The sequence below is a fragment of the Anolis carolinensis genome, chromosome 1 (genome assembly GCF_035594765.1).
Source record: "Anolis carolinensis isolate JA03-04 chromosome 1, rAnoCar3.1.pri, whole genome shotgun sequence".
Classification (NCBI taxonomy): domain Eukaryota; kingdom Metazoa; phylum Chordata; class Lepidosauria; order Squamata; family Dactyloidae; genus Anolis; species Anolis carolinensis.
The window spans coordinates 101,014,066-101,039,078 of record NC_085841.1 but is presented as its reverse complement, the minus strand read 5'-3'; the positions used below and the strand labels follow the sequence as shown (position 1 = coordinate 101,039,078).

The window sequence follows — 25,013 nt, the reverse complement described above, 5'->3', positions numbered from 1 at the left end:
AATGGAGAAAATCTTAACTGTTAATCTGCTAGAGAAGAGAGGTGGTTAGGCTCTGGCACCATTTTGCTTCAGTGATTCAAAATCAGAATGTACAGATATGTACTTACTTAGGCGATCCCTCGTCGTTCGAGGACGATCGTCTTCCAACCTTGGTATCTTGGGCGTGTGTTCTTAGGTGACTGAAGAGACCGATTCTTGACCCGCATATTCTCCCGCAGTGAGGACATCGGTTTCCAGGTGGAAGGCGGTCCCGGTCGAGGTTAGCTTGACGCTCCTTCCTCTTGGCACGTTTCTCCCTTAAGCCCTCCGTTCGTGCCTCTTTGAACTCCGCAGCACTGCTGGTCACAGCTGACCTCCAATTAGAGTGCTCAAGGGCCAGGGCTTCCCAGTTCTCAGTGTCTATGCCACAGTTTTTAAGGTTGGCTTTGAGCCCATCTTTAAATCTCTTTTCCTGCCCACCAACATTACGTTTCCCATTCTTGAGTTCGGAGTAGAGGAGCTGCTTTGGGAGACGGTGATCGGGCATTCGGACAACATGGCCAGTCCAGCGGAGTTGATGGCGTAAGAGCATCGCTTCAATGCTGGTGGTCTTTGCTTCCTCAAGCACGCTGACATTTGTCCGCCTGTCTTCCCAAGAGATTTGCAGGATTTTCCTGAGGCAATGCTGATGGAAACGCTCCAGGAGTTTGGTGTGACGTCTGTACACAGTCCACGTTTCGCAGGCGTAGAGCAGGGTTGGGAGGACAATGGCTTTATAAACAAGCACCTTGGTCTCTCTATGGATGTCCCGGTCATCAAACACTCTCTGCTTCATACGGAAAAATGCTGCACTCGCAGAGCTCAGGCGGTGTTGTATTTCAGTGTTGATGTTGACTTTTGTGGAGAGGTGGCTACCAAGGTAGCGGAAATGGTCAACATTTTCTAATGTTACACCGTTAAGCTGTATTCCTGGCTTTGCAGAGGGATTAGCTGGTGCCTGTTGGAAGAGCACTTTGGTTTTCTCGATGTTCAGTGAGAGGCCGAGCTTCTCGTATGCTTCTGCGAAGGTGTTTAGAGTGGCTTGTAGGTCTTCTTCTGAATGCGCACAGACTACGTTGTCATCAGCATATTGGAGTTCTATAACAGATTTTGTGGTGATCTTGGTTTTGGCTCTCAGTCTGCTGAGGTTAAATAGCTTGCCATCTGTCCGATAGATGATTTCCACTCCGGTGGGAAGCTTCCCATCAACAAGGTGAAGTATCATAGCGATGAAGATGGAAAATAAGGTGGGGCAATAACACATCCCTGCTTGACACCTGATTCCACCTTAAATGGGTCACTTTGGGAGCCGTTGCTGTCCAAGACTGTTGCCATCATGTCATCATGGAGGAGCCGCAGGATGTTCACAAATTTGTCAGGGCACCCGATTTTTTGGAGGATGGTCCAGAGAGCGCTGCGATTCACTGTGTCGAATGCCTTTGCAAGGTCAATGAATGCCATGTACAGAGGTTGGTTTTGTTCCCTGCATTTTTCTTGGAGCTGTCGAGCAGTGAAGATCATGTCCACTGTTCCTCTGGAGGGGGGAAGCCATTCTGGGATTCTGGGAGGATGTCTTCTGAAACAGGGAGAAGGCGGTTTGCAAGGATTCTTGCGAGGATTTTCCCGGCGGAGGTTAGAAGGGAGATACCACGATAGTTCCCGCAATCTGTTCTGTCCCCTTTCTTGAAAAGGGTGATGATGGTGGCATCCTTGAAGTCAGCTGGGATTTTCTCGGTCATCCACACCTTTTCAATGAGCTGGTGGAGTTGTTGTATCAGCTCAGGTCCACCCTCTTTGAAGATTTCAGCAGGAATCCCATCAGGTCCGCTGGCTTTGTTGTTTTTTTGTTGGCTGATGGCATTGCTGACTTCTTCCAAACTAGGCAGTGCTGCAAGCTCATCCCTGGTTTGTTGTTTCGGGATTTGTGAGAGGGTCTCTTCGGCCACATTGGAGCTGCGATTCAGCAGGTTCTGGTAGTGCTCTTTCCAACGTAGTGCAATTGATGTTTTGTCCTTCAGAATTTTGGTTCCATCTGATGAGCGTAGGGGCTGTATGCCATGGTTTCTTGGTCCATAAATGATCTTTGTGGCTTTGAAAAATCCCTGAGGGTATCTGCAAGGTGTTGGATTTCTTCAGCCTTCTTTGTCCACCAGATGTTCTTGAGTTCTCTGGTCCTTCTTTGGACCTCAGCTTTTGCACTGGCATAGATCTTTTTCTTGGCAGCACAGTTGGTGTCTCTCTGCCATGTTTGGAAGGCTTTCCTTTTGTTATCAATCAGCTGTTGGATCTCTTTGTCGTTATCATCAAACCAGTCTTGATGTTTCTTAGTTAGGTATCCAATGCTTTCTTCGCAGGCTGTGATGATGGAGGTCTTCAGTTTGTTCCAATGTTCCTCAACATTTTCGGGGTGTTCTGTGGGTAGATGATCTTTGAGTGTTGTTTGGAGAAGGGCTCGTTTGGAGGGCTCCTGAAGGGCTTGGGTGTTCATTTTGCGCCTTGTTTTTCTTCCTTGGAGTCTGCGTTTGGGGACGATCTTGATAGCCATCGTGGATCGGATTAGCCTGTGGTCTGTCCAGCAGTCATCAGTACCTGTCATGGCTCTTGTGAGAAGCACATCGCGGCGGTCTCTGGCACGTGTGATAACATAGTCCAGGAGGTGCCAATGCTTTGACCGAGGGTGCTTCCATGATGTCTTGAGCTTGTTTTTCTGGCGGAAGAGCGTGTTGGTGATGACAAGGTTGTGCTCTCCGCATTTGGTGAGAAGCAAGATGCCATTCGAGTTGCTGTTTCCGACCCCGTCTTTTCCTATGATCCCTGGCCACAGGTCAGAGTCCCTTCCGACTCTTGCATTAAAGTCCCCCAGGAGGATGATTTTGTCCTCCTTAGGTATTTCCGATAGGATGGTATCCAGCTGACAGTAAAAATTTTCCTTGATGTCTTCGTCAGCATCTAGAGTTGGTGCATAGGCGCATATGATGGTTGCCTGTTGATTTTTGGCAAGGTTAATTCGGAGGGTTGAAAGTCGTTCGTTGATGCCAGTGGGTGCTTCAGTCAGGTGCTTCACCAGGTCGTTTCTGATCGCAAAGCCAACTCCGTGTATTCTTCGCTCTTCTTCAGGCAGTCCCTTCCAGAAGAAGGTGTAGCCTCCCTTTTCTTCCTTCAGCTGTCCCTCTCCTGCTCTCCGGGTCTCCTGAAGGGCTGCTATGTCGATCTTAAAGCGTCCCAGCTCCCTTGCAATGAGAGCAGTCCTGCGTTCGGGACGTTCGCTGTCAGTGTTATCTAACAATGTCCGTACGTTCCATGTTCCAAAGTTCATTTTTCTTTTTTGGCCGCAGAGTGGTGACCCCTCTGGACGCGGCAGTCCAGTCAGGGTAGGAGAGGCAGACTATGTTTAGGGCACCTTTTCTAGCCCCTTCCCCGTGTGGGGTGAGCAGAGCAGATCCTAAAAAGGGCTGCTCAGTCATGGATACAGCTGCCGGACTACTCAACTGCCTCGGTCCTTGAGGTAGAACGACTGAGTCCATATCCACCGCCCATGTGCCAGTCTGTGACTAGGGGCTTCCAGATTTCACAGTCCTGCCCCCGTCGCCACTCGCTGATCGCCTTTTGTACTTTTGTAGGTTTGTTTTTATTTTTGTTGGAAGATGCCTGTGCATGATTTTTTTTAATGTGTGGAGGTCGGTGCACGGCCGGTCAACACACAGTCTTCACAGAGTGAGGTTCAAGCAGTGGTGTGGTTAACACAATGACAGTGGCTTCTCAGTCTGTTGCAGCCTTCTTCCGCCTTCACAGCCGTTGTAACATGTACCATGTTATCCTCCGCCTGCTCCGCCGTTGAGGTCTTTGGGTCTTCGGATTGTGCTTGGTCTGGAACCTCCCCTGCGGCCACTCCTCGGAGTGCATCACTTCAGTGGTTGTGCCTACAGGTTCATTGGAACACGCAAGCCTCCTCACCACGGCAAGGTGACAATCCATCGAGGGGGATATGTATGTATAATGTGTCAGTAAAGGCATATTTGATCAATCAAAATGGATCTTTCTCTCAGAGCTTCATGGAAGTATTGGACTTGATATTAAGATGGGCTGGTTAAATTTTTGATGATAGTCTATCTGAAAGGGACTTTAAATTTAATGGCAGATTTTCCTGGCAGGTGCAAAATATTGCCAGGGGAATGATGCTTGAACAGCTTAGTGTTTGAAAAATCCAGAGCATTTGTGATGGACTTGCTTGCTTTTGGAAATATTTCCAAAATAAAAAAGATTTATCCCTTTAGATGGATGTTCAGATTAAGAAAGTCAAGATTCTTTGTCATTCATATGGCTAAAGAATCTGCTAAATTTGTGTTCCTATTTTGCTGATAATTCAGAGTGTATTGATCAAAATTAGGCTGGAGAGGGTACTTCAAATATCCCTGTCTCGCCCTCACTGGCGGTGGTTCATTCTGTTGATGAGTATGTTAATAGAAGTTCCATACAATCTGGGCTAGCTAAAGTTCACTGTAAGGAGATTGAGAAGAGGGTGTTGAAAAACCGAGGTTACTCAGACTTAGAGACTGACAATATTTTGCCCTCAAAGAGACAAATTTATGACAGGGCCAAGAAAGCATTTAACAAATGGTGCTTGGAGAACTCAGTAATGTGGGATTCCAGCATTGTCTTCTGTGTGCATTAGGGGTGGTCCTTTTCTCCAGGCTCCTATAATTACGACTGGCTTGACAGATATCCCCATCACATGATGCAGCCACCACGTTTCACCATCGGGATACTATTTTGCATTGATAGCTTTTCACGGTACGTAATAGTTTGGTTCCATTGGAGCTGAGAGAACCTTTCTCCATGTATTTGCTGTGTCTTCCACATGCTTTAATATTGGTTTTTCTTTTCATTGCTCTTCCATTAAGCTTAGCTTTGTGAAGTGTTCATATGATTATTGTGCCATGTAGGAGTTTTCTCATCTGGGCTCCTTCACAGTTATTTGGTTGTTTCTTTGATTAAGTACCTCCCCCCCCCCCCCCCCCCACTTTGTTATTGAGTTTAGGTGGATGGTCATTTCCAAGCAGACCATAGCAGAAAAAAGGGGATTATTACCTAACCTGTATCAAATAGAAATTAATGAACATAAGAAATTAAACATACCGTATATCAATGGTAAAATTATTATAGCATTTTAAAAGATTCAAAAATAATCCACATACAAATAAATATATCGCTGAAAATATAAATCACACTATTCAAGAGAGTAAATTAGACTGAAGTCCTTGGAAGAGGAAAGAACAAATGGATGGCTTCAACTGTATTTCAGTCCATCTTGTTATAAAGTCAAATGAGTTTAGGCAGATAGTCTTTGTTCATGGCAGGTATATATCTTCAAGTGATCCATTGTTTCCTTCACCATGAAAAAAAACTTTGAAAGAATAAACGTATGCTCAATAAATCAGTAACATCTCTTCTGCACTTCCCACAGCTTGTTCACAACATATAAAAGTTGTATTTCTATAGCAGTGCTATCTCTCCTCTATTTTTTTGAGGATATTATCTTGAGATACAATTATGATTTAAATTTTCAGTGATTTATTTATTTGTATGTAGATTATTTTTTGATCTTTTAAAATTGTGTAATAGTTTTATGAAAGAACTAGCTGTGCCCGGCCACACATTGCTGTGGCTTAGTCTGGTGGTGTTGGTTAGGTTGTATTTATGCTGTGACCTCCACCCTTCTTTATACTCACATTAGTAGTAGTATTTGAAGTCTGTTACCTTCTTCAATTTTTGTGTTGATTGATAATTGCTTGAGATCCCTGTTGTCTTTTGTTTGTTGTTAATCGTGATGTCTGATTCTGCTGAGTGCAGTTTACATCTTATTGTGGTACAATAGTTTGTTTTGTTTTTTTGTTTTGCCTGTGTAGGTGTTTATTATTGTTGTTGTTGTAGTGGTCATGAAGGCTGAATAAGTTAGATGGTACTGTATTGTTTTTTGGAGGCCCAGTGTAGCACTGACTGGCCTCTCAGCCTCAGTGCCTGGCTGCTTCTTGCCTGTGATGGTGTAGATTCTTATTGTTGTTGTTGTCATTGTTATTATTGTAAGTTTTTGGAGGCCAAGTGTGAATGTAAGGATTGGGAAGGTGGATGAGCACTGAATGGCCTTGTAGACTCAGTGCATGGCTGATTCTTGCCTGTGTAGGTGTTTATTATTAGTGGGTGAGTGGATGGATAGATGAGTGGATGGATAGATAGAGTGGGTGCTCTCCTTGTTTCCTTTATTCCTATGCTGTTCCCTTTCTCTCCTCCGATCCTGAGCTCGCTGATAAGAACACACTGGTCAGAAAGGAGGGTAAATATAACCGGATCAATGGTCTTTCTCTCCCTTTTGCTCTTGGCCTTCCAGGCAGAGAGGGAGGGCTCTTGTACTTTGCTTCCCTTCCCTCTCTCCTTCTTTCGTTCTATCCGTCCCAGCCTTTCCTGCCTGCGGAGCCATGGAACTGGGTCAATGGGTTGGATGGCGGGGAAAGGGAGAAGGAAGAGGCCTCTAATTGAAATGCATGGACTCCATGCCATGGGGTGCTGGAATTTGTAGTTTGCATCCAGTCCAACCCCTTTCTTTCTTTTTGTCATGGAGGGAGAACCCACCCAAACTTCCCAGACAGATGGCCATCCAGTTTAGTTGTATTGTTATAGTCACAATGCGCTGTTGTGAGTTTTTGGGTCCAGATTGTGGTTTTGTGGTGTGTTTGTGTTGTTACAACCGGGAGGGAAGGCTTTTGTGTTGTGTTGCCAAGTTTCGTATTTCTGGGGCGTTTAGTTGTGTTGTTATTATCACGATGCTTTGTTGTGAGTTTTCTGGGTCCGGATTGTGGTTTTGTGGTATGGTTGTGTTCTTACAACTGGGAGGCAAGGCTTTTCGTTGTGTTGTCAAATTTTGTATTTCTGGGGCGTTTAGTTGTGTTGTTATAGTCACGATGCGTTGTTGTGAGTTTTGTGGGTCCAGATTGTGGTTTTGTGGTTTGGTTGTGTTGTTACAACCGGGAGGCAAGGCTTTTGCATTGTGTTGTCAAGTTTTGTATTTCTGGAGCGTTTAGTTGTGTTGTTATAGTCATGATGCGTTGTTGTGAATTTTGTGGGTCTGGATTGTGGTTTTGTGGTGTGGTTGTGCTGTTACAACCAGGAGGCAAGGCTTTTGCGTGTTGTCAAGTTTTGTATTTCTGGGGCATTTAGTTGTGTGCCAAGTTTTGTATTTCTGGGGCGTTTAGTTGTGTTGTTATAGTCATGATGCATTGTTGTGAGTTTTAGGGGTCCAGATTGTGGTTTTGTGGTGTGGTTGTGTTGTTACAACCGGGAGGGAAGGCTTTTGCGTTGTGTCACGAAGTTTCGTATTTCTGGGGTGTTTAGTTGTGTTGTTATAGTCACGATGCGTTGTTGTGAGTTTTGTGGGTCCAGTGTGTTTTTGTGGTGTGATTGTGTTGTTACAACCGGGAGGCAAGGCTTTTGCGTTGTGTTGCCAAGTTTTGTATTTTTAGGACGTTTAGTTGTGTTGTTATAGTCATGATGTGTTGTTGTGAGTGTTGTGGGTCCGGATTGTGGTTTTGTGGTGTGGTTGTGTTGTTGTAACCGGGAGGCAAGGCTTTTGCATTGTGTTGCCAAGTTTCGTATTTCTGGGATGTTTAGTTTTGTTGTTATAGTCACTGTGCCCACAACTTTATCCTTTTATATATATAGACTAGCTGTGCCTGGCCACGCATTGCTGTGGCTGAGTCTGGTGGTGTTGGTCAGTCTACATTAGGTTGTATTGATGCTGTGACCTCCACCTTCTTTATACTCACATTAGTAGTAGTATTTGAAGTCTGTTACCTTCTTCAATTTTTGTGTTAATTGATAATTGCTTGAGATCCCTGTTGTCTTTGGTTTGTTGTTAGTTGTAATGTCTGATTCTGCTGAGTGCGGTTTATATTTTTATTGTGGTACAATAGTCTTTTTTTTGTTTTGCCTGTGTAGGTGTTTATTATTATTGTTGTTGTAGTGGTCATGAAGGTTGGATAAGTTAGATGTTACTGTATTGTTTTTTGGAGGCCCAGTGTAGCACTGACTGGCCTCTCAGCCTCAGTGCCTGGCTGTTTCTTGCCTGTGATGGTGTTGATTTTTATTGTTGTTGTTGTTGTCATTGTTATTATTGTAATTGTTTTTTTGGAGGCCAAGTGTGAATGTAGGGATTGGGGAGGTGGATGAGTTGTGTTGTCAAATTTTGTATTTGTTATAGTCACAATGCGTTGTTGTGAGTTTTGTGGGTCCGGATTGTGGTTTAGTGGTGTGGTTGTGTTGTTACAACTGAGAGGCAAGGCTTTTGTGTTGTGTTGCCAAGTTTTGTATTTCTGGGGCGTTTAGTTGTGTGCCAAGTTTCGTATTTCTGGGGCGTTTAGTTGTGTTGTTATAGTCAAAATGCATTGTTGTGAGTTTTGTGGGTCCGGATTGTGGTTTTGTGGTGTGGTTGTGTTGTTACAACCGGGAGGCAAGGCTTTTGCATTGTGTTGTCAAGTTTTATATTTCTGGGGCGTTTAGTTGTGTGGCAAGTTTTGTATTTCTGGGGCGTTTAGTTGTGTTGTTATAGTCACGATGCACTGTTGTGAGTTTTGTGGGTCCGGATTGTGGTTTTGTGGTGTGGTTGTGTTGTTACAATCGGGAGGGAATGCTTTTGTGTTGTGTTGCCAAGTTTTGTATTTCTGGGGCGTTTAGTTGTGTTGTTATAGTCACGATGCATTGTTGTGAGTTTTGTGGGTCCGGATTGTGGTTTTGTGGTGTAGTTGTGTTGTTACAACCGGAAGAAAAGGCTTTTGTGTTGTGTTGTCAAGTTTTGTATTTCTGGGGCGTTTAGTTGTGTGCCAAGTTTCGTATTTCTGGGGCGTTTAGTTGTGTTGTTATAGTCACGATGCATTGTTGTGAGTTTTGTGGGTCCGGATGGTGGTTTTGTGGTGTGGTTGTGTTGTTACAACCGGGAGGCAAGGTTTTTGCATTGTGTTGTCAAGTTTCGTATTTCTGGGTCGTTTAGTTGTGTTGTTATAGTCATGATGTGTTGTTGTGAGTTTTGTGGCTCCTGTGTGGTTTTGTGGTGTGGTTGTGTTGTTACAACTGGGAGGCAAGCCTTTTGCATTGTGTTGCCAAATTTTGTATTTCTGGGGCGTTTAGTTGTGTTGTTATCGCATGATGCGTTGTTGTGAGTTTTGTGGGTCTGGATTGTGGTTTTGTGGTGTGGTTGTGTTGTTGTAACCTGGAGGCAAGCCTTTTGCATTGTGTTGCCAAATTTCGTATTTCTGGGATGTTTAGTTTTGTTGTTATAGTCACTGCGCAAACAACTTTATCATTATATATATATAGATATATTGATAAGTATTTCCTTTCATATCTTAATCTTTCTATGTAGAGTCATACTTCAGCTGTATACTGGCGGGGATTCTGGTGGGGCTTTAAGAATCTGGAGTGTTTTCTCGGGGTTAAAGGTACTACCATGGAAAGCAGCAAGGATGATCAGCAAGAAGAGACCAACTGTGTGCACTTGGAACTTAATTTGAAATGATCCTACATTTATTGTTGCTCTTTATGCCTTTAGGTTGTAGACACATTTCCAGCTGCTATTACCTTTTTGTATCAGGAAGTAACTATTGCTGGTCAGAACAATGGAGTACCATGGAATCCTATAATAGCAGCCATTTTGCTGGATACCAACTAGATTGGCCATGCTAATCTGCTGTACAGGCAGATGGCTGAACAGTATGGGTTACTGACCAGTGCAGTGGGAATCACAGGGATTAGAAATGCTTCAGTATAATCAGAACCTGAAAAATGTATATTGCAAATAATCTGTTTCCTGTCTCTTCTGTACAGTGTGTGAACTACTTTCTGCAACCTACTTCCCTTCACAAAAATGCAGTCCTCAAAGAATAAAAAACAATATACAGAAGCTTTCTATAAGTCTCCTTTAGCTGTCCAAAAGACTAGTGCTGAGATCATAAATGAAGCACGAAACACACTAAGAACCTTAAGAACCCAAAGACCATTTACACCAAGAGAACAGCAAAGAAAACTTTTTGGATCTGCCTCATCAAGAACACCTGAAAACAGGCCACCTTCTGCTTTTAGGTATGAGGTGAGAGGGGGGATGTAGCCCCAACGTTTTGCGTGATAAAATGCACCTTGAAAGTACAATAGAGTTTCGGTTAACTGGGCCCCGGTTAACGGAGTCTCCGTATCATCCGAGGCGTCGCTGGGGGCGCCTCTCCCTCTCCTTCTCTTGAGCGAAAAGAGTTCGAGAGAAGGAGAGGAAAAGGGAGGAAGAAGCGTCCCGGAAGCACCCCTCAATCGCTGCTGAAGCTTTCGGGACGCTTTTTCCTCCTTTTCCCTCTCCTTCTCTTGAACTCCCTTCGCTCGAGAGAAGGAGAGGGAGAGGGAGGAAGAAGCATCCCGGAAGCACCCCTCAATCGTTGCTGCAGCAGTGCTTATGGGGTGCTTCCTTGCGCCGAGCCCTCGCCGAGGGGCGTCTCCCCAGATCTCCCTCGGCCAGGCCCTTGCTGGAGGAAAAAGTTGCGCTCCACTTTTCGCAGAGGGACAGGCCCTTGCTCCAGCAAGGGCCTGTCCCTCCGAGAGACGAGGAGCGTGCCACGGGTTTTCCTCGGCCAGGACCTTGCTGGAGGAAACTCTTTCCTCCAGCAAGGGTCTGGCCAAGGGAGATCCGGGGAGATGTCCCTCAGCGAGCCCTTGCCCCTTGGGAAGCTCCCGTAAGCGTTGCTAGGCAGCAGCGCTCACGGGCGCTTCCCTTAATCAGATTGCCAGGAGGGATAATAGGGCCTCCCGTCAATCCAAGGAGTTTGGTTATCCAAGATTGGGCCCACCCCTTTATCTTGGATAACTGAGACTCTACTGTATATATGATTCAAGAGGATTAGAGATGTTTAAAAGGCAGGCATTGTAATTGTTCATTTTTTTCAGCAGCAAGTAAATCTCTATCAGTGTAATTGTTAAAAAAAAAACAACTAGTGTTCCTGACATTTTTTCAAAAGAAAAGAAGTGCTCATTATCATCCTCAAAACTATTATTAGGATTTTTTTTGTGTAAGAAAATGAAGTTCTTGTGATTTGCTGTTTAGATGCCTGATCTCTTGTTATTGTGTTGATTTTGTGATTCCCAATGGGCTTGCTTCTACAGAAGCATTATCACTGTACGGATTGCTATTGTAGTTCTATGGCAGCAGAACTAGAGGGGATGCAAATAATTTGATAAACAGACTAAGAACTGCGATATGTACTGGGTTCTCTTGCTTTCTTATGAAACTTGTGTGTTTTGTTTTGCAATCCAAGAAAGGTTTTTGAGGTAGATGATGATGATGATGATTATTGAACAATGTATCAGATACAGCATTTTAAATTAGTGTACATGTAGATGTTTGGAGGAGAAAACATGCAAACAATTGTTTATATGCTAATTAATATCTGCTTTTCATTCCAGTCTTAATGCTTCCAGCTTTGAATCGGTTGAATCAAGACCTGTATCTTGTACACGCCTCAGCCCATTGGATCATGTATGTATTTTTGGTAGACAGCACTTTTGATATTATTAAATAATTACAAGCAGGTATAAATAAAAGGTGTATTCTGTTATCTGTTTAACTTAAACAAATGGACATTCAAGCCCACTTTCAACCATAAAAGTCTTATCCAGAAAGTTTGACATCTAAAACTTCTGTACAAATTTCTCACATAAAAACATATTGGCAGTAAATCAAATGAAAATCTTGTTTTATTAAATCGAAAAGGCTGAGATTTTTTGTAATCTGAATTCTGTGCTCACTACTGTATTTTATGATATGATTTTTTTAAAGCTTTGGGGAATTGATTTGAGGCACATTCCCTACACTGCCTATTATATTGGAATGAATGATACATGTATAGAGAAGAGCCTTATCACTGATGGCTCAATTTTTGGAGCTCAGTAAAAACCAATGTTAATCAATTTCTGAATAAAGAGATTGTAGCCGGAAATATGATTTTACAAAACTCTGCTCTTCTGATGTGAACAATGTATGTTAAGTTAGCTCTTGTCTTGTGTATCAGAAGCCAAAATTGCTACCATCAGCCACAAGTGAAGAAGAGCATCCTGTTTCCCCTGCTAAGACACCAGTGGATTCAGAAGAGATTAGAAAAGTCAGCAATGCGCGTGCATATTTGTTTAAAACAGCATCTTGTGGAAAGCTTCTCCCAGACAAAGTGTTGCTTCCCATTGAGAGTAAGACTCTTTCCAATTTATTTTTAAAAAATCAAGCCTTTCAAAAACTGTGATTGGACTGGTTGATCTAGTTGAAGAATTAAGATCTCTTTCAGTTCACAATTAATATTGAAATGATTTGTCTATCATACGAAATGAAAAGCACTTATCCTTATATTAGCTTGGATCTTTAGTTAACATTCCATGAACTGAAAGATCATTTTCATCAATCGAAGTCTTTTATTTCAATGGAGGATGTTGCTGGTGGAAAGGGAGAGAAAACCAATTTATTTTGGTTCACCCATGACTATATAAAGACATCCAGATTCCAAAAGATGTTCAATATTTCCAAGAAGATTTTAAAAGGCTATAGTGGACTGTAAGAAAGAGAGAGGGGGATGAGTAAATAACGTCTACATTCTCACCTCAGCCAATGGGAGTGTCCCGTGCTCAGAGGATGCTCTTGGAATCTTGGCAATGGCAACAAACTTGGGATTTGAGCTTATTTCAATTAAAGTATGCTACATTTCTATTCACTTTTAAAAATTGTATCTCTAGGTAAGAGGGGAATAAATTTAGTGGATTATATAATAGAAGCTATTTCCTTAAAAATTAATGGTAGATGGGTAGCTTGTAGCAAATGTCACTGAACCCCATTAGAGTTCTTCAGTGTTCACTCATGCATTCCTGGGGTGCTTGGGTAATTAAATGGAACATTTTCATCACCTGTACTTCTGAGTAGACAAGGTGAGGGCATGGAATTAAATAAATGAATGCTCTCCTCCAGTTCTCTTTTTTACACAACGTTTCTGCAGTAATTCATATGCTTGGAGAAGATTGGTAAGGCTGGAAATTGGAGCCAAATGGTACATAGCTCACATCTTCCCATTTGTCCCTATGTCTTTCTTTAAAAAGAAATCTACTAAAATTATAACCAAATTGTATCTTGTGCTGTTTTTATCACTATTCACCATTTTGAGAAAAAGAGAAAAAAACCGTATATACATAAATATAATAATAATAATAATTCCCATTGAGTTAAATTAGGAAAACACATTTTCTAATACTGATGTTTGCAAAGAACACTTCTTCATAGGGAAGAAAGGAGAGTAGAAGCTGTGAAGCTGCCATGATTCGTCTATTAGAAAAAGCAACTTTAAAAGGACCAAAAGTGCTCTTCTAAAAGTGCCAGTGACCAGATGTGTCCCTAGGGTGTCAAAAGCAAAAGCATTCATACTGTTCCCTATAATTCCCATGACCTGTCCTTGAAGCTAACATTTTCAGCAATGAGCTGATTAACAATAACTTGTCTCAGCCAATTAATGATTCACTAATTTAGTAGTCAGCGTTGATGATAAGTAATTTACCATTTCCCAACACTCAACATTTCAATTAATTTTCAAACCTAACTTTCCAAGTTCTGGTAGCCAGCCTGTTGTTAAATAGAGAGAGATGGGAAATTACACACAGTGACAGCACAAAAATGGAGACAGACAAGGAGATCCTGTCTGAGAAGGCAGAGCCTGCAGAAGGGATAATTTCTCAGTCAGCTGACGAGATCAGCTGGTAAGCCCTGAACAAAGACACCTTTCCCTCACTAGCACAAGCCTCTCTGAGAAGAGGATATCAAAGACTGCTTTAGATAACTTATTAATGGAAATGTGTTTTTTTAAAAGTAATGTACATGACTTCTGATTGAGCTGCTTTTTTTGTATGTAGGATCTGTCCTGATCTCATTATCAGTGCTGCAGGTTATGAAACATTTTTGTACTTAGTTTACAAAGCAAGGTTTTCCATTGAGATGTAAGGTCACAGCCCTTAAGAATGAGGGCATTTTTTTCCTTAGAAATCTTTGATGCAGAGAAGGCTGCCTGTGTTAGTTCCTTTTATTTAGGGTTCTCTTTCCTGGATAACAGCAAGTACGAGTATGGGCAATAAACTGTTAAAAATAATACTTCAAAAGCATCTGTCTGTCATTTTAAACCCCTCTTTTATATTTACTTTATAATAATATTTTAACTTGTTCCTATAGGCAAGAGACAATGTTCTGAAGAACAAACTGCTATCGGTGATATTTCAAAGAACAATAATGAACATTTTACAGAAAAACTCACTGTCCAATTGAATTTTAAGGATGAATATGTTGCACTACCTTATAAAGAGAATCATAGTAAGATAGCTGGCAAAGACATGTGTCCAAAAATGACAAATATATCACCTGCATCTCAACTCAGCAATCAAAGGTCAGTATTTTATATAGCCTATGTCAGTGATGGCCAACCTATGACACGAGTGTCAGCATTGACACGCCTAGCCATTTTTGCTGACACACTGCCGCATGCAGATTCATTGGATGACTATGTCTTTTGTGGCCAAATTCGGTGTGATTTGGTCAGTGGTCTTGTTGTTTACTCCATGGGAATTATGCACATTACATTTATATACAGCGAGAGAGATTATCATTATATCATTCTATTATTATTGTAGTATACTATCATATTATTACTATTATATTATTATATTATTATTCATTATTCATGACTACATTGAAACTAGAATAGAGAGAAATTAGCGTGGAAACTGCAAGAGGTACCATAGATTGTTGTACATGGAAATAATGGTAGTAAATAGTTTTTGATTTATTAAATACAGTTATATATTAAAATTATACATTTTTGTTATTTAAACTATACATAGTGCAAAATTATGGTTTTTTTCTCAAAGTGACACACCACCCAAGTCATGCTAGGTTTTTTGGTGAATTTTGACACACCAAGCGCAAAAGGTTGCCCATCATTGGCCTATGTCCATGTCCATTTTCACACCAAGAACGTAAGAGCATGTTTAAATCAGCTGTAGTCTTTTTAAACGTATATTGTAGAAAATAATGGAAGAGATAATGTCAAAGACAATACAATCATACATTCCAGTCAATGTAGACTTCTGTGGCAGAAAGCAGCCAATGATCATAGCGTGTATATTCAAAATAGTTATTTATTTCGTGTCAAAAGCATTGTACGACAAATACATTTCAAATAATGGAAATTAAAAAAAAAAAGAAATCACAAGCAACTAAATAGTTTTGGACCAAAAGCGTGCAACAGCAACTGCATTGTCTGTAGCTTTAAACAACTCCTCCTCCGTACATGAGGCAGGGCATTGTGGGCAAGCATACATATGCTGAGTTGTTTGTTCAGCTCCACAGTCACACAAGGTGGCGGATTCCTCCAGGTAGTGCCACCTTGCCAAGTTGTCTTTTGATCTGCCCACTCCACTTCTGAGTCTGTTCAGGGACTTCCAAGTTGCCCATTCTTGGTTTGCCCCTGGAGGAAGACTCTCTTGGGGGGCCATCCAGTTAGAATTGCCAGGTTTAGCTGCCCAGAGGGACACCCTTGCTGTTGCTGGAGGAACATCAAGAGGAGTGGTGGTTCTCATGAAGCCCTTCCTTGATTTGAGTCTGGTGGGAGGAGGGTGATAGCCATGCAGTGCGTGGCTTTCACAATGTTCGACCTTTTTTCTCTCACCGTTAGCAGCAACTTCCCGTCGCACGTCAGGAGGGCCAATGCCAGCTAACTTGTAGAGTTTATCAACAGGTGTAGGTGAAAAGCATTGGATGAATTCAAAATAGTGATCAAGTTCCATATTGTGTGCATACACACATATAATGTATTGTACAAAATAATGCTCACACTTAAACATATAATTAAGATCTCCAAGTTTGCCAACTGGGAACAATCTACAGTTAATGAAATCAATATTTTTTCTTTCCTAGAAGGATATGTACATTGTGGGCCTTTTAGTTGCACTATGAAGCGCTGTTTGCAATACTACCTTATATTGATCTCCTTTTCTTAGTTTTGTGCTGGTGCAGAACTGAATTCAAATCTATCAGTGGAAGGTAGCTTTCTCTTCTATAGAGCTGGAAGTCTGGTGCGAGCCCTCTTTATACTTGGCTGCTGCACACACAAATTGTTTACAAAATTAAAGAATATGTAATGCAGTATACCCCTCTTGAACAATAGCAGATTACTTCCCCCCCAATTCAAGACACAGGTTCAAAACTCTCATTATTATCCAAATTCAGTCTATGTTTTAGACTGGATTGTCTTGAGTTAGATTATTTGGTTTAATAGTATTGCTGCTGATTTATACTTGCATCTTAAAAGAATGACTTGACTAGGGTTTTGGATGCAGAGCTTCTGGTGTATTCCCTCAAAGCCTGACTCTGTGAAGTCCTTGGCACCATTAACATGACTGAGATGCTCATTTTGTCTCCATTTGAGCAGAGGTCACTGATGCTAAATTCTCTCCTGGGCATTGGCCTGTCATTCCACTTGTCTCACTTGCCTGTGCATTTGTTCTTCTTAAGATTGATTAGGACTGTGAACATGAAGTGACCCGATGTTACAAAAGAATCGGCCAGTTCTAAGAGGACAAAAGTAAACATGAGCTCATCCATTCTGCCTAAATATGTCAGTCATGATTTCAATCACTACACTGTTGTTTCTGAGATCTAAATTATATTTTTTGCCTGGTTTATTTCTGGGTAATTTTTATAAACAATCACAACTTTTTACCTCTTGGGTGAGTGTAGCAATTTCCTGAACTCAAAGTACATTTCAGTATACTGTATTTTGAATTCCGGATTCTATACTGCGTTTATTTGCAGCAGTTAATCTTCCTTGAATTTTTGACACTGCCTCCTTGTGTGCAGTGATATGGGTTGTTGGTGTTAACTTTTCATGCCCTCACATTTCTCTTTGGAGGAGTGAGTGAAGGAATTTGGGAGTTTCTTCTGTAGAGAGAACTGAAAGGCTTGTTGCTTATAGGCATTCTCTTGACAGCACATGCAGCCTCTGTTAGGATGCAATACTCCATGCAGACTCTGCAAAAAGTGTTGTAAACAGAAACATGTAAATATGTGTTGTGCTTCCCACTTTTAATTTAAATGCTTCAGAATCCTATCCAGCTGTTGGCATTCCCAAACAATTCTTTACCATCCACTTTACCACCCACAGTTAGAGAGCCCCATTTCAGTTTGCCCTTTGGGGCTCTCTACCTGTGTCACCATTGTAACCCAATGTAAGAATCTCTTCTTGCACATTGCTGTGGCAACAGCTAGAATAATAGATTTCCTTCCCATTGTCTCTGTACACCTAAATCTGCTGAGAAGGTTTGTGCCTATTTTTATGCCAGGAATTGGTTTCTGGTACCCAAATTAATGCTGTTTTGCAAAAGGTTTAACATCTACTTCTCTTCATAATTGATAAGAATAAATTTCTCACGCAGAGTGATAACTGTTGAATTAGAAGATATGCTCAGATATTTAATTTGCTGCTTATTCTGCAGAATAATTTTTGTCCTTAAGTAAATTTACCTTTTCATAAACTAATGTATGTCTGCCAACACCTTTTCACTTTAATTTGTTCATATTGCAATGCTTAGTAATACTAAATATTTAAATGCCCTTCATTTTTGAAACAGATGGTTATATTTTAGTTTTATTGTGTTTATTGAATGTAGTTTGATAATACTGAACAATGCTAGGTCAGTATCTTATAAAAGTATATTGATGCTTTATAAGCACCTGTCTTTACCGTCAGAAGTAGTCAGCATGTTTAATACCACTGATTTTACATTTGTTCAAGTGCATTCTTAAAGTTGATAGTTTTTTAATTAAAAAAACTACATAACTCCAACATTCTGTCCTCATCTGATTTTTTCCATTTTATTTCTTTTGTCTGATTATTTGGGGGAGGAACAGTATTATTAAATACATAATATTGCATAGCAGTCCCATTTAAACATTACCCTATTTCAAAATTTGCTCCTCTGGGGAAATTTCTGAATAACTTAAGTGGGGAGCCTAGAAATCCAAGATTTCATTAACATTGTGATAAACTTCCCCCGTTACACAGTCTTTTTTGGGTATGGCAGTCCAAAGATCAATAATATGGATATGTTTTCTGTGGAAATATTTTTCTTAGGCTTGGGTAAGGAAGCTGGAAATCCACTGCAGGGTTCATAGATGTCTGATCTAGGCACTGAAAACAGGCTTCATATATTACATATTACATTTTTAAGCAAACAGTTTATTGTAAGAAACATGTTATGTTAACAAAATAATGTTAATGGAAAAAAGTATGTAGTCTTTTAAAAACCAAATGTCAATGCATTAATCTTTTTAGCAGTAATACAATGAAGTGGCTTACAGAAAGCGGCATTTGTACAATATAAAAATCAATATCTAGATTGAATTCATGATCTCCTTGTAGTCATGTTCTCCAGTGTAGTGTAGTGTAGTGTTGAATTTCTGACTCAAAATAAGTCGCCTACATTTTATGTTTAGTAATAGCGGCCTCGTGTGGTGAAAAAGTTTAATTGCAGCATGCTGAGATTGAATTACAACATATCGTGTAAAGTTGTGTTTAACTTTAGATCTAAAATGTTGAAGAAAAATATTTATTACATCATATATTAAAGGGATAATATTATTTCTGACTCATACCAGTGAGATAATAGTGGTGGCAGAGATCTAGGTGGAAGGAAAAGACTGCTTCAGTCTCAATTTTACCAGCTATGCCTAAGCTGTTCAGGTGTAGGCATGGTAAAAGGACTTTATCTTGTCCTTTAGCAGAGCTTGAAAAATTGAACTATCATTGTCAGACTGCCCCAGCTAGCATAGCTGCTCACCATACTGACTGGGGGAATCTGGCCAAGACAGATCAGGGAACACCCATACATTCTTGAAATCCTTTCTGTAACAGAGATTGATAGAGAAGAAATGGACTCCTGTTCTTTACCAGCCTATGGGAATCAGCAGAGTGATTGAGAAGAAATAATGTAGACCAAAAAGAAAAAGGTGATTAGGATACTCCCACTGCCATAATACTAGTAATTAGCTCTGCCAAAAAAAGGCTTATTAAGCACTGATGATCCTGTTTTGAGCTGTCCTTGCTTTGTCAAACCAACTTTAGCCTAATCAGGAATTTTTGCTGGATTGTTACAGGGTTAGACTTGTGTCTTCTCAGTGTCATTGGACTCTTCTCAGCCTGCACCATTGATTGTGTTGGTTGGGGTTGATGAGCATTGCAGTCAAACAATATCAGGAGCTTGTTATATACTCCCTTACATTTTTTTTGCTCCAATGTACAATAAGGATTATGGGAAGCTTGTTCAGTATGGTTTCAGCCACCTTGGGACATTGTAGACACATGAAAAACCTTTTTTAAAACAATAGGAAATGAATTGAAGTCATTCTGTAGTCATTTCTTTCTTTCTTTCTTTTTTTTTAAAAAGGTTCTCCTGATAAATTGCCTGTGTGGGCAAAACAATGGAGAAAACTCCCTCACACACCATACAAGAGTGATTGAGGCAGTTATAAAAAAAGAAAGAAAGGGAGGGAGGGAGGGAGGGAGGGACAAAATGCACATACAGACACAAAACCAGCCCTCCCTCATATCGCCATCATCCGCCAACCAAACTGTTCTGGAGATAGAATGGATATCTGGTGGTGAATTTATACACAATGGAATGTAATTTGATACCACTTCAACTGCCATGCATCAGTACTATGGAATCATGGGAATTGTAGATTTACAAGTTATTTAGTCTTCTTTGTCAAAGTCTGCTGGTGCCCCACAAAAGTACAACTCCTGCGAAATTGTATTACTGTACATCTATAGTGTAGATGCACCCTGAGTCTAGCTTTTGGGAAGGTCCTGGTATCCGAGAGTACGATGCATGTGCACAGAACTGTCTTAGTATGGCTCTGTCAGTGATAAAATGTGCTTTCCACCTACTGAAAAACCTCCCCCCTTGTCTGCATTGAAGAGAAGACTGTTACTATGTTCGATTATTTCATTTTCCCTTCCCTTTTCTAAACTTTTTGTTTTCTCTTCTAGTGACTTGGTTAACAGGGAGGAAAGTCCATCACCATGTCTAGACAACACAGAAAGCTCCAAACCTTTAAACAAGTCAGGTACATCATATAGTCCTAGTTTGCAGTTAATCCAGAATAATTTTTTAGCATTGTGTGTGTGATTCTCTGAGCCCAAGAAAGGTCTGTGATAACATAAAGTTGGCCAAATCTGTAAATAAGTCATAAGCAATATATAGACTTGATTTTTAATTAATTTAGTATCGTACTTCAGCATAGTGTGTCTGTGAGCTTGGGTAATGCCTCTGTCTCAAACACACTCACTCTTGTTTACCTCTACCCATGCAGCTAGAACAATGATGAGGAGAGTGTGGGACTGCAAGCCTGTTTTTGAGGAATTTTCCAACATTTTTATTTTTACCAAATAAATTGTGCCTGTTCCCACCAAAATACCCCACCTGCTGTTCCCAACAGCAGGATAGGGGCATTTTGCTATGTTTTTTTTCCTTCCTCAATCTGATTTATGTCCATAGGCAGTCTTTATTTAACCAGGATATAAAGAAATGCTTTCTCCGGCATTTAAAATTGTCCAGGGGCCATTGCAGTTCCAGCAAAGTTGCCCTCCTAGAAAGCATGGAGCATTTTTATTTTAAAAAATAAAAAAGGGTAAAATAATCAATTTGAGGGGGAGACAAGGTTAGAGCCTGGGTCATTTGCTCCTATAAAGAAACTAGGCTGATAAGAAGTGGTATTCTGCTTTGTAAAGCTCTATAAAGCAGCGTGTTGCTAAGGCTCTTGTATATACTGTACATGCTAAAAACAGCAACCAATAAATGTAGACTAGTGTCATTGTTGTAACCACAATACAAAGCTGTGGTTATGATCAATAAACCCCTGAGATGGAAAAAATATATTCAACTTGTCAGTCTGTCTTGGTTTAGTTTCCTATTCTGTTTTACTATTGTGATAGCTAAAAATGCTAGTAGGACCTTTCATCAGCTGCCCCAAGACTGTGGAATGGCCTGCTGAAAGAGATGTGACAGCTAAGCCAGTTGTCAGGATTCAAGACAAAACTGAATACCTATCTCTTCTGCCAGGCCTACCCTGTCAGTTTCAAACTGAATTTTAATCTACATTTTATTAGTATTGGTAATCTTTGTTTGTCTATGTTAATTTATGCATTTTGATATACTATTTGTATTTCATCTGTCTGTTTTAACCATGTTGTACCCCATTTCGAGCCATGAGGAGAGGCGGGTAAACAAATAAAATTCATTATTAGTAATACTACTACTTAAACATTTTTTTCACTTTTTTGACACATATTATTTAATGATTTTTCCTATTATTAAAGTGGCAGAATAATAAAGTCACAGTACTTTCAAAATTCGTTCTACTGTATGTTTGTTTTCTGGCAAACTGAAGATACAGCTGTGGCACAGGCTGGTGAGCAGCCTGCTGCAATAAATCACTCTGATCATGAGGTCATGAGTTCGAGGCCAGTCTGTGGTGGGGTGAGCACCTGTCAATTAAAAAATAACAAATAGCCCCTGCTCGTTGCTGACCTAGCAACCCGGAAAAAAGTTGCATCTATCAAGTAGGAAATAAGGTACCACTTATAAAGTGGGGAGGCAAATTAAACTAATTTACGACGTTGTAATGAGGAAGTGCCGTCACAGTGGATGATGAAGCAGCTTCTCCCCCCTGTGGCCAGAATCAAACATCCCCTCAGGAGAAGGTTAAATTGCCTCTGCGTCTGTCTCTGTCTCAGTTCTATGTGTATATGGGCATTGAATGTTTGCCCTATATGTATATAATGTGATCCGCCCTGAGTCCCCTTCAGGATGAGAAGGGCGGAATATAAATATTGTAAATAAATAAATAAATAAATAAATAAGCTGTTGTTTTCTAATAGTATGCTCTCATATTTTAGAAAACAGTTTGGAAGCAAATGAGACAGAAGAGGAAGAAAACTACTGGAATGTGAAAGTATTACCTATTTTACAGCAGCTAGAGATGGGCACGTAATATATGTATATATATTTTACTACCAAACATGTTTTGCTTTTAACAAAACAGATTATAATGCTTATTTCATGTAATTTGTTATTTGCCATAATGATTCTCTACTAGCAGCATATGCAGTAATGTGCAACAGGAAATCATAAAATGCTCCCACCATTGGCTTGAGATAGTACAATTTTAGATTTGGAGTTTACAGGAAACATTTCCAGTACTATTTAAAAGCCTAGGGTTATATTTTAAAGAGGCAGTGAACACTAATAGCATATGTGGAACTTTCCTGCCTTTATAATGACTGCAGCATAAGTCTATCTCTGGCCCTTGGCAGTTCTCTCCCTCACTTTTAAAATCAGTGATTTGTGTCATGACTATTTGTGCCTTGTCCATGTCGCGCCCGTTAATTGGGGTTCTAAATTTGCAACTCTCTTTCTTCGGAAGCTTTGGGAGAATACCCAAAACAAACTGTCTAACAAAGAAAAGGTTTATATAAAGATATTTACAAATACAGCAGATTAGATTATTCAGCTGCTTCCACACAATGATTTGTAAACAAAGTCCTTATCTTCAGCAAGATGCCACAATCTTGTTCTCCAGACATTGTAGCAACAATACACTTCCGGCAACTCCAACTTGGACAAATCAGCTCCAGTAATTCCAGCTCAGCATTCCAGCCTCCTCAAGTTCCAACCTCAACCTTAAGCACCAACCTCCAACCTTGAGTAACATAATGTACTTAGTCTCTAATAGTAGTACTCCATCTCCCACAGGTGGCTTGATTGCTGCTGGCCATACAGTGTTTGGTCATGATCCTTACAATCACTTACCCATTTTTACTTAAGAAATGATATAAAACTCTGACAGTCCATAAAGCAATAAATTTTTTATAGACTATGAGTGATAGATAAAAAGTAGTCAGCTAAATAGGAGAGCTTGGTTCGCTTGTGAAGTACTAGCAGGTCAGCCTGAATATAGTAGTGGACCTCAACATAATGGGCCCTCCTTATTTTCCTTAAGGAAAACTTGCCTACAGTATTCCTGAGAACAATCAAGCAGCTATGTTTACCATCCTTCATTACATCCTACCTCTCATAGCATGTATTTGTGCAATGTTTATGGTTGATAAGAAAGCTGGGGTGGCAGGTTTGGCTCATAATGTAGATATCATCTGGAACAAATAAAGGAAGGGCAAAATCAGAACTAAATGAAGGGTTAAATTTGTTGCTTGAGCTGCTAGCCCCTCGAAAGGTTCCTGGTTTGGTGCTGTAGTATTGAAATTTGTTGTACTTGATACTGACTTGGAAGCCTTTAAAAAAAAAAAGATAATTATTTTTGCTTTCCTTTTTGCATCAAATAGAGGACAATGTAGAAAACCTTTGCCATTCCTGTACTATTCTCTATCAAGCCTTGGAAGAAGGAAATATGCTTGGAAAGCGATTTAAAAGGCGAAGTTTGTGTCTGAAGACTTTGTACAAATTAGTTGACGTTGCTTCTGATCCACTTGGCCTGAAACTAGCAAAAATTATTCTAGACGTAAGTTAAGGAAAGGATGCATCCAGTCTGATTGAAAACCCCGGATTTTGTTCCTGTTCTTTCCAATTTTATACTGGGTTAAAATAAACCAACCTGGTGTTTAAAAAGCCTCTGATTGTTCAAGGAGCTGACAGCATGCTGTAATAGTCTGAGTGTTGGACTAGGATACTGGAAGACCAGGGTTTGACTCTCCTTCAGCCATGTAAACTTGCTAGGTGATCTTGGGCAAGTTATACTTTTCTAGCCTCAGTGGAAAGCAGTGGCAACTCCCTGTGATAAAATCTTGCCCAGAAAACGCATGATAGATTTTCCTTTGGGTTGACTGGAAGGCAAACAACAATAAGAGCAAATTAAAGCATGTATCAACCACCAGAGCAAAATCAGAAAGAAGAGGAACAAAATTTGTGACTTTCCGCTTCTTTTAATCAATCTGGATGAGCCCTGAATTGTCATTATCATATAATGTGATGGATTATATATTCTATAAGCATTGTAGTTTTATAATTGCCTGATATGTCTTGCAAAATAAAATTGCATATAATTAAGCAAGTACATAAATAATTCAGTATAAGATGAATAATTTGTCAGTATATAAGTTGGCCAAACATTGCACCTAATTTTCTTTTTCATATGTAATTATATTGTTGGTATTCATTTTTATAATCTGAGAGTAATAGAGATCACCTATCCATGTGTACTCATAAATAAATCCCACTGAGTTAAATTGAGCTTGCCCTGCCTGGTTAAATGCGTATAGAATTGCCCCCTAAAGCACTGAAAGTAAACTTTAAATGATATAAAGGGAAATTGTTTAGGATTATAGTTTCAAAGTTACCTGCAACTGCAGTTATTCCCAGAATGGGTAACAGATACTACAAGATATAAAAGATAGTACAATAATTTTCCCCTTTCTGAAGTCCAATCAGGAATTCTGCTGACTGATTTACTTGAAGGGGAAACTATCTGAATCAAAGCTGCTACTTTTTAAGTAAGGTAAAGGTAAAGGTTTTCCCCTGACATTAAGTCCAGTCGTGTCCGACTCTGGGGGTTAAGTAAGTGTATCTAAGATATACCAAAGTGCCAATCTCATAAATAACAACATATTCTTCCTTGTCCTGAACAGCTGGCAATACAACAAAGGGATAAATAACAAAAGAAATAAAAATAAAAATAAATAGTTATTATTATAATTATTTGTCTGCTTCCTATGCCAGAAGATATGTTTTCAAGGTTTATGCCTTGGGCCATTATAGAATGTTGTATATACAGTAGAGTCTCACTTATCCAACACTCGCTTATCCAACGTTCTGGATTATCCAAC

At 40.2% G+C, this 25,013-nt stretch overlaps 1 protein-coding gene across 16 annotated transcripts in view; it reads left to right on the top strand.

Annotated features, from left to right (window-relative positions):
• Positions 1–25,013, top strand: part of armc2 (armadillo repeat containing 2) — a 91,454-nt gene that overhangs the window by 42,191 nt on the left and 24,250 nt on the right. For 7 of the 16 annotated variants that reach the window (XM_062969026.1, XM_062969027.1, XM_062969033.1 and 4 more), the window contains exons 4-11: positions 4,691–4,809; positions 9,889–10,143; positions 11,506–11,578; positions 12,111–12,282; positions 14,294–14,504; positions 20,166–20,242; positions 22,074–22,160; positions 23,517–23,692. In XM_062969026.1, the coding sequence (XP_062825096.1) occupies positions 9,929–10,143; positions 11,506–11,578; positions 12,111–12,282; positions 14,294–14,504; positions 20,166–20,242; positions 22,074–22,160; positions 23,517–23,692 (1,011 nt within the window). In that variant the 5' untranslated portion in view covers positions 4,691–4,809; positions 9,889–9,928. Of the gene's footprint in view, positions 1–3,859; positions 4,810–9,888; positions 10,144–11,505; positions 11,579–12,110; positions 12,283–14,293; positions 14,505–20,165; positions 20,243–22,073; positions 22,161–23,516; positions 23,693–25,013 lie in introns of those variants that run through there. The other 9 variants (XM_062969030.1, XM_062969031.1, XM_008120881.3 and 6 more) reach the window with 5 other exon arrangements.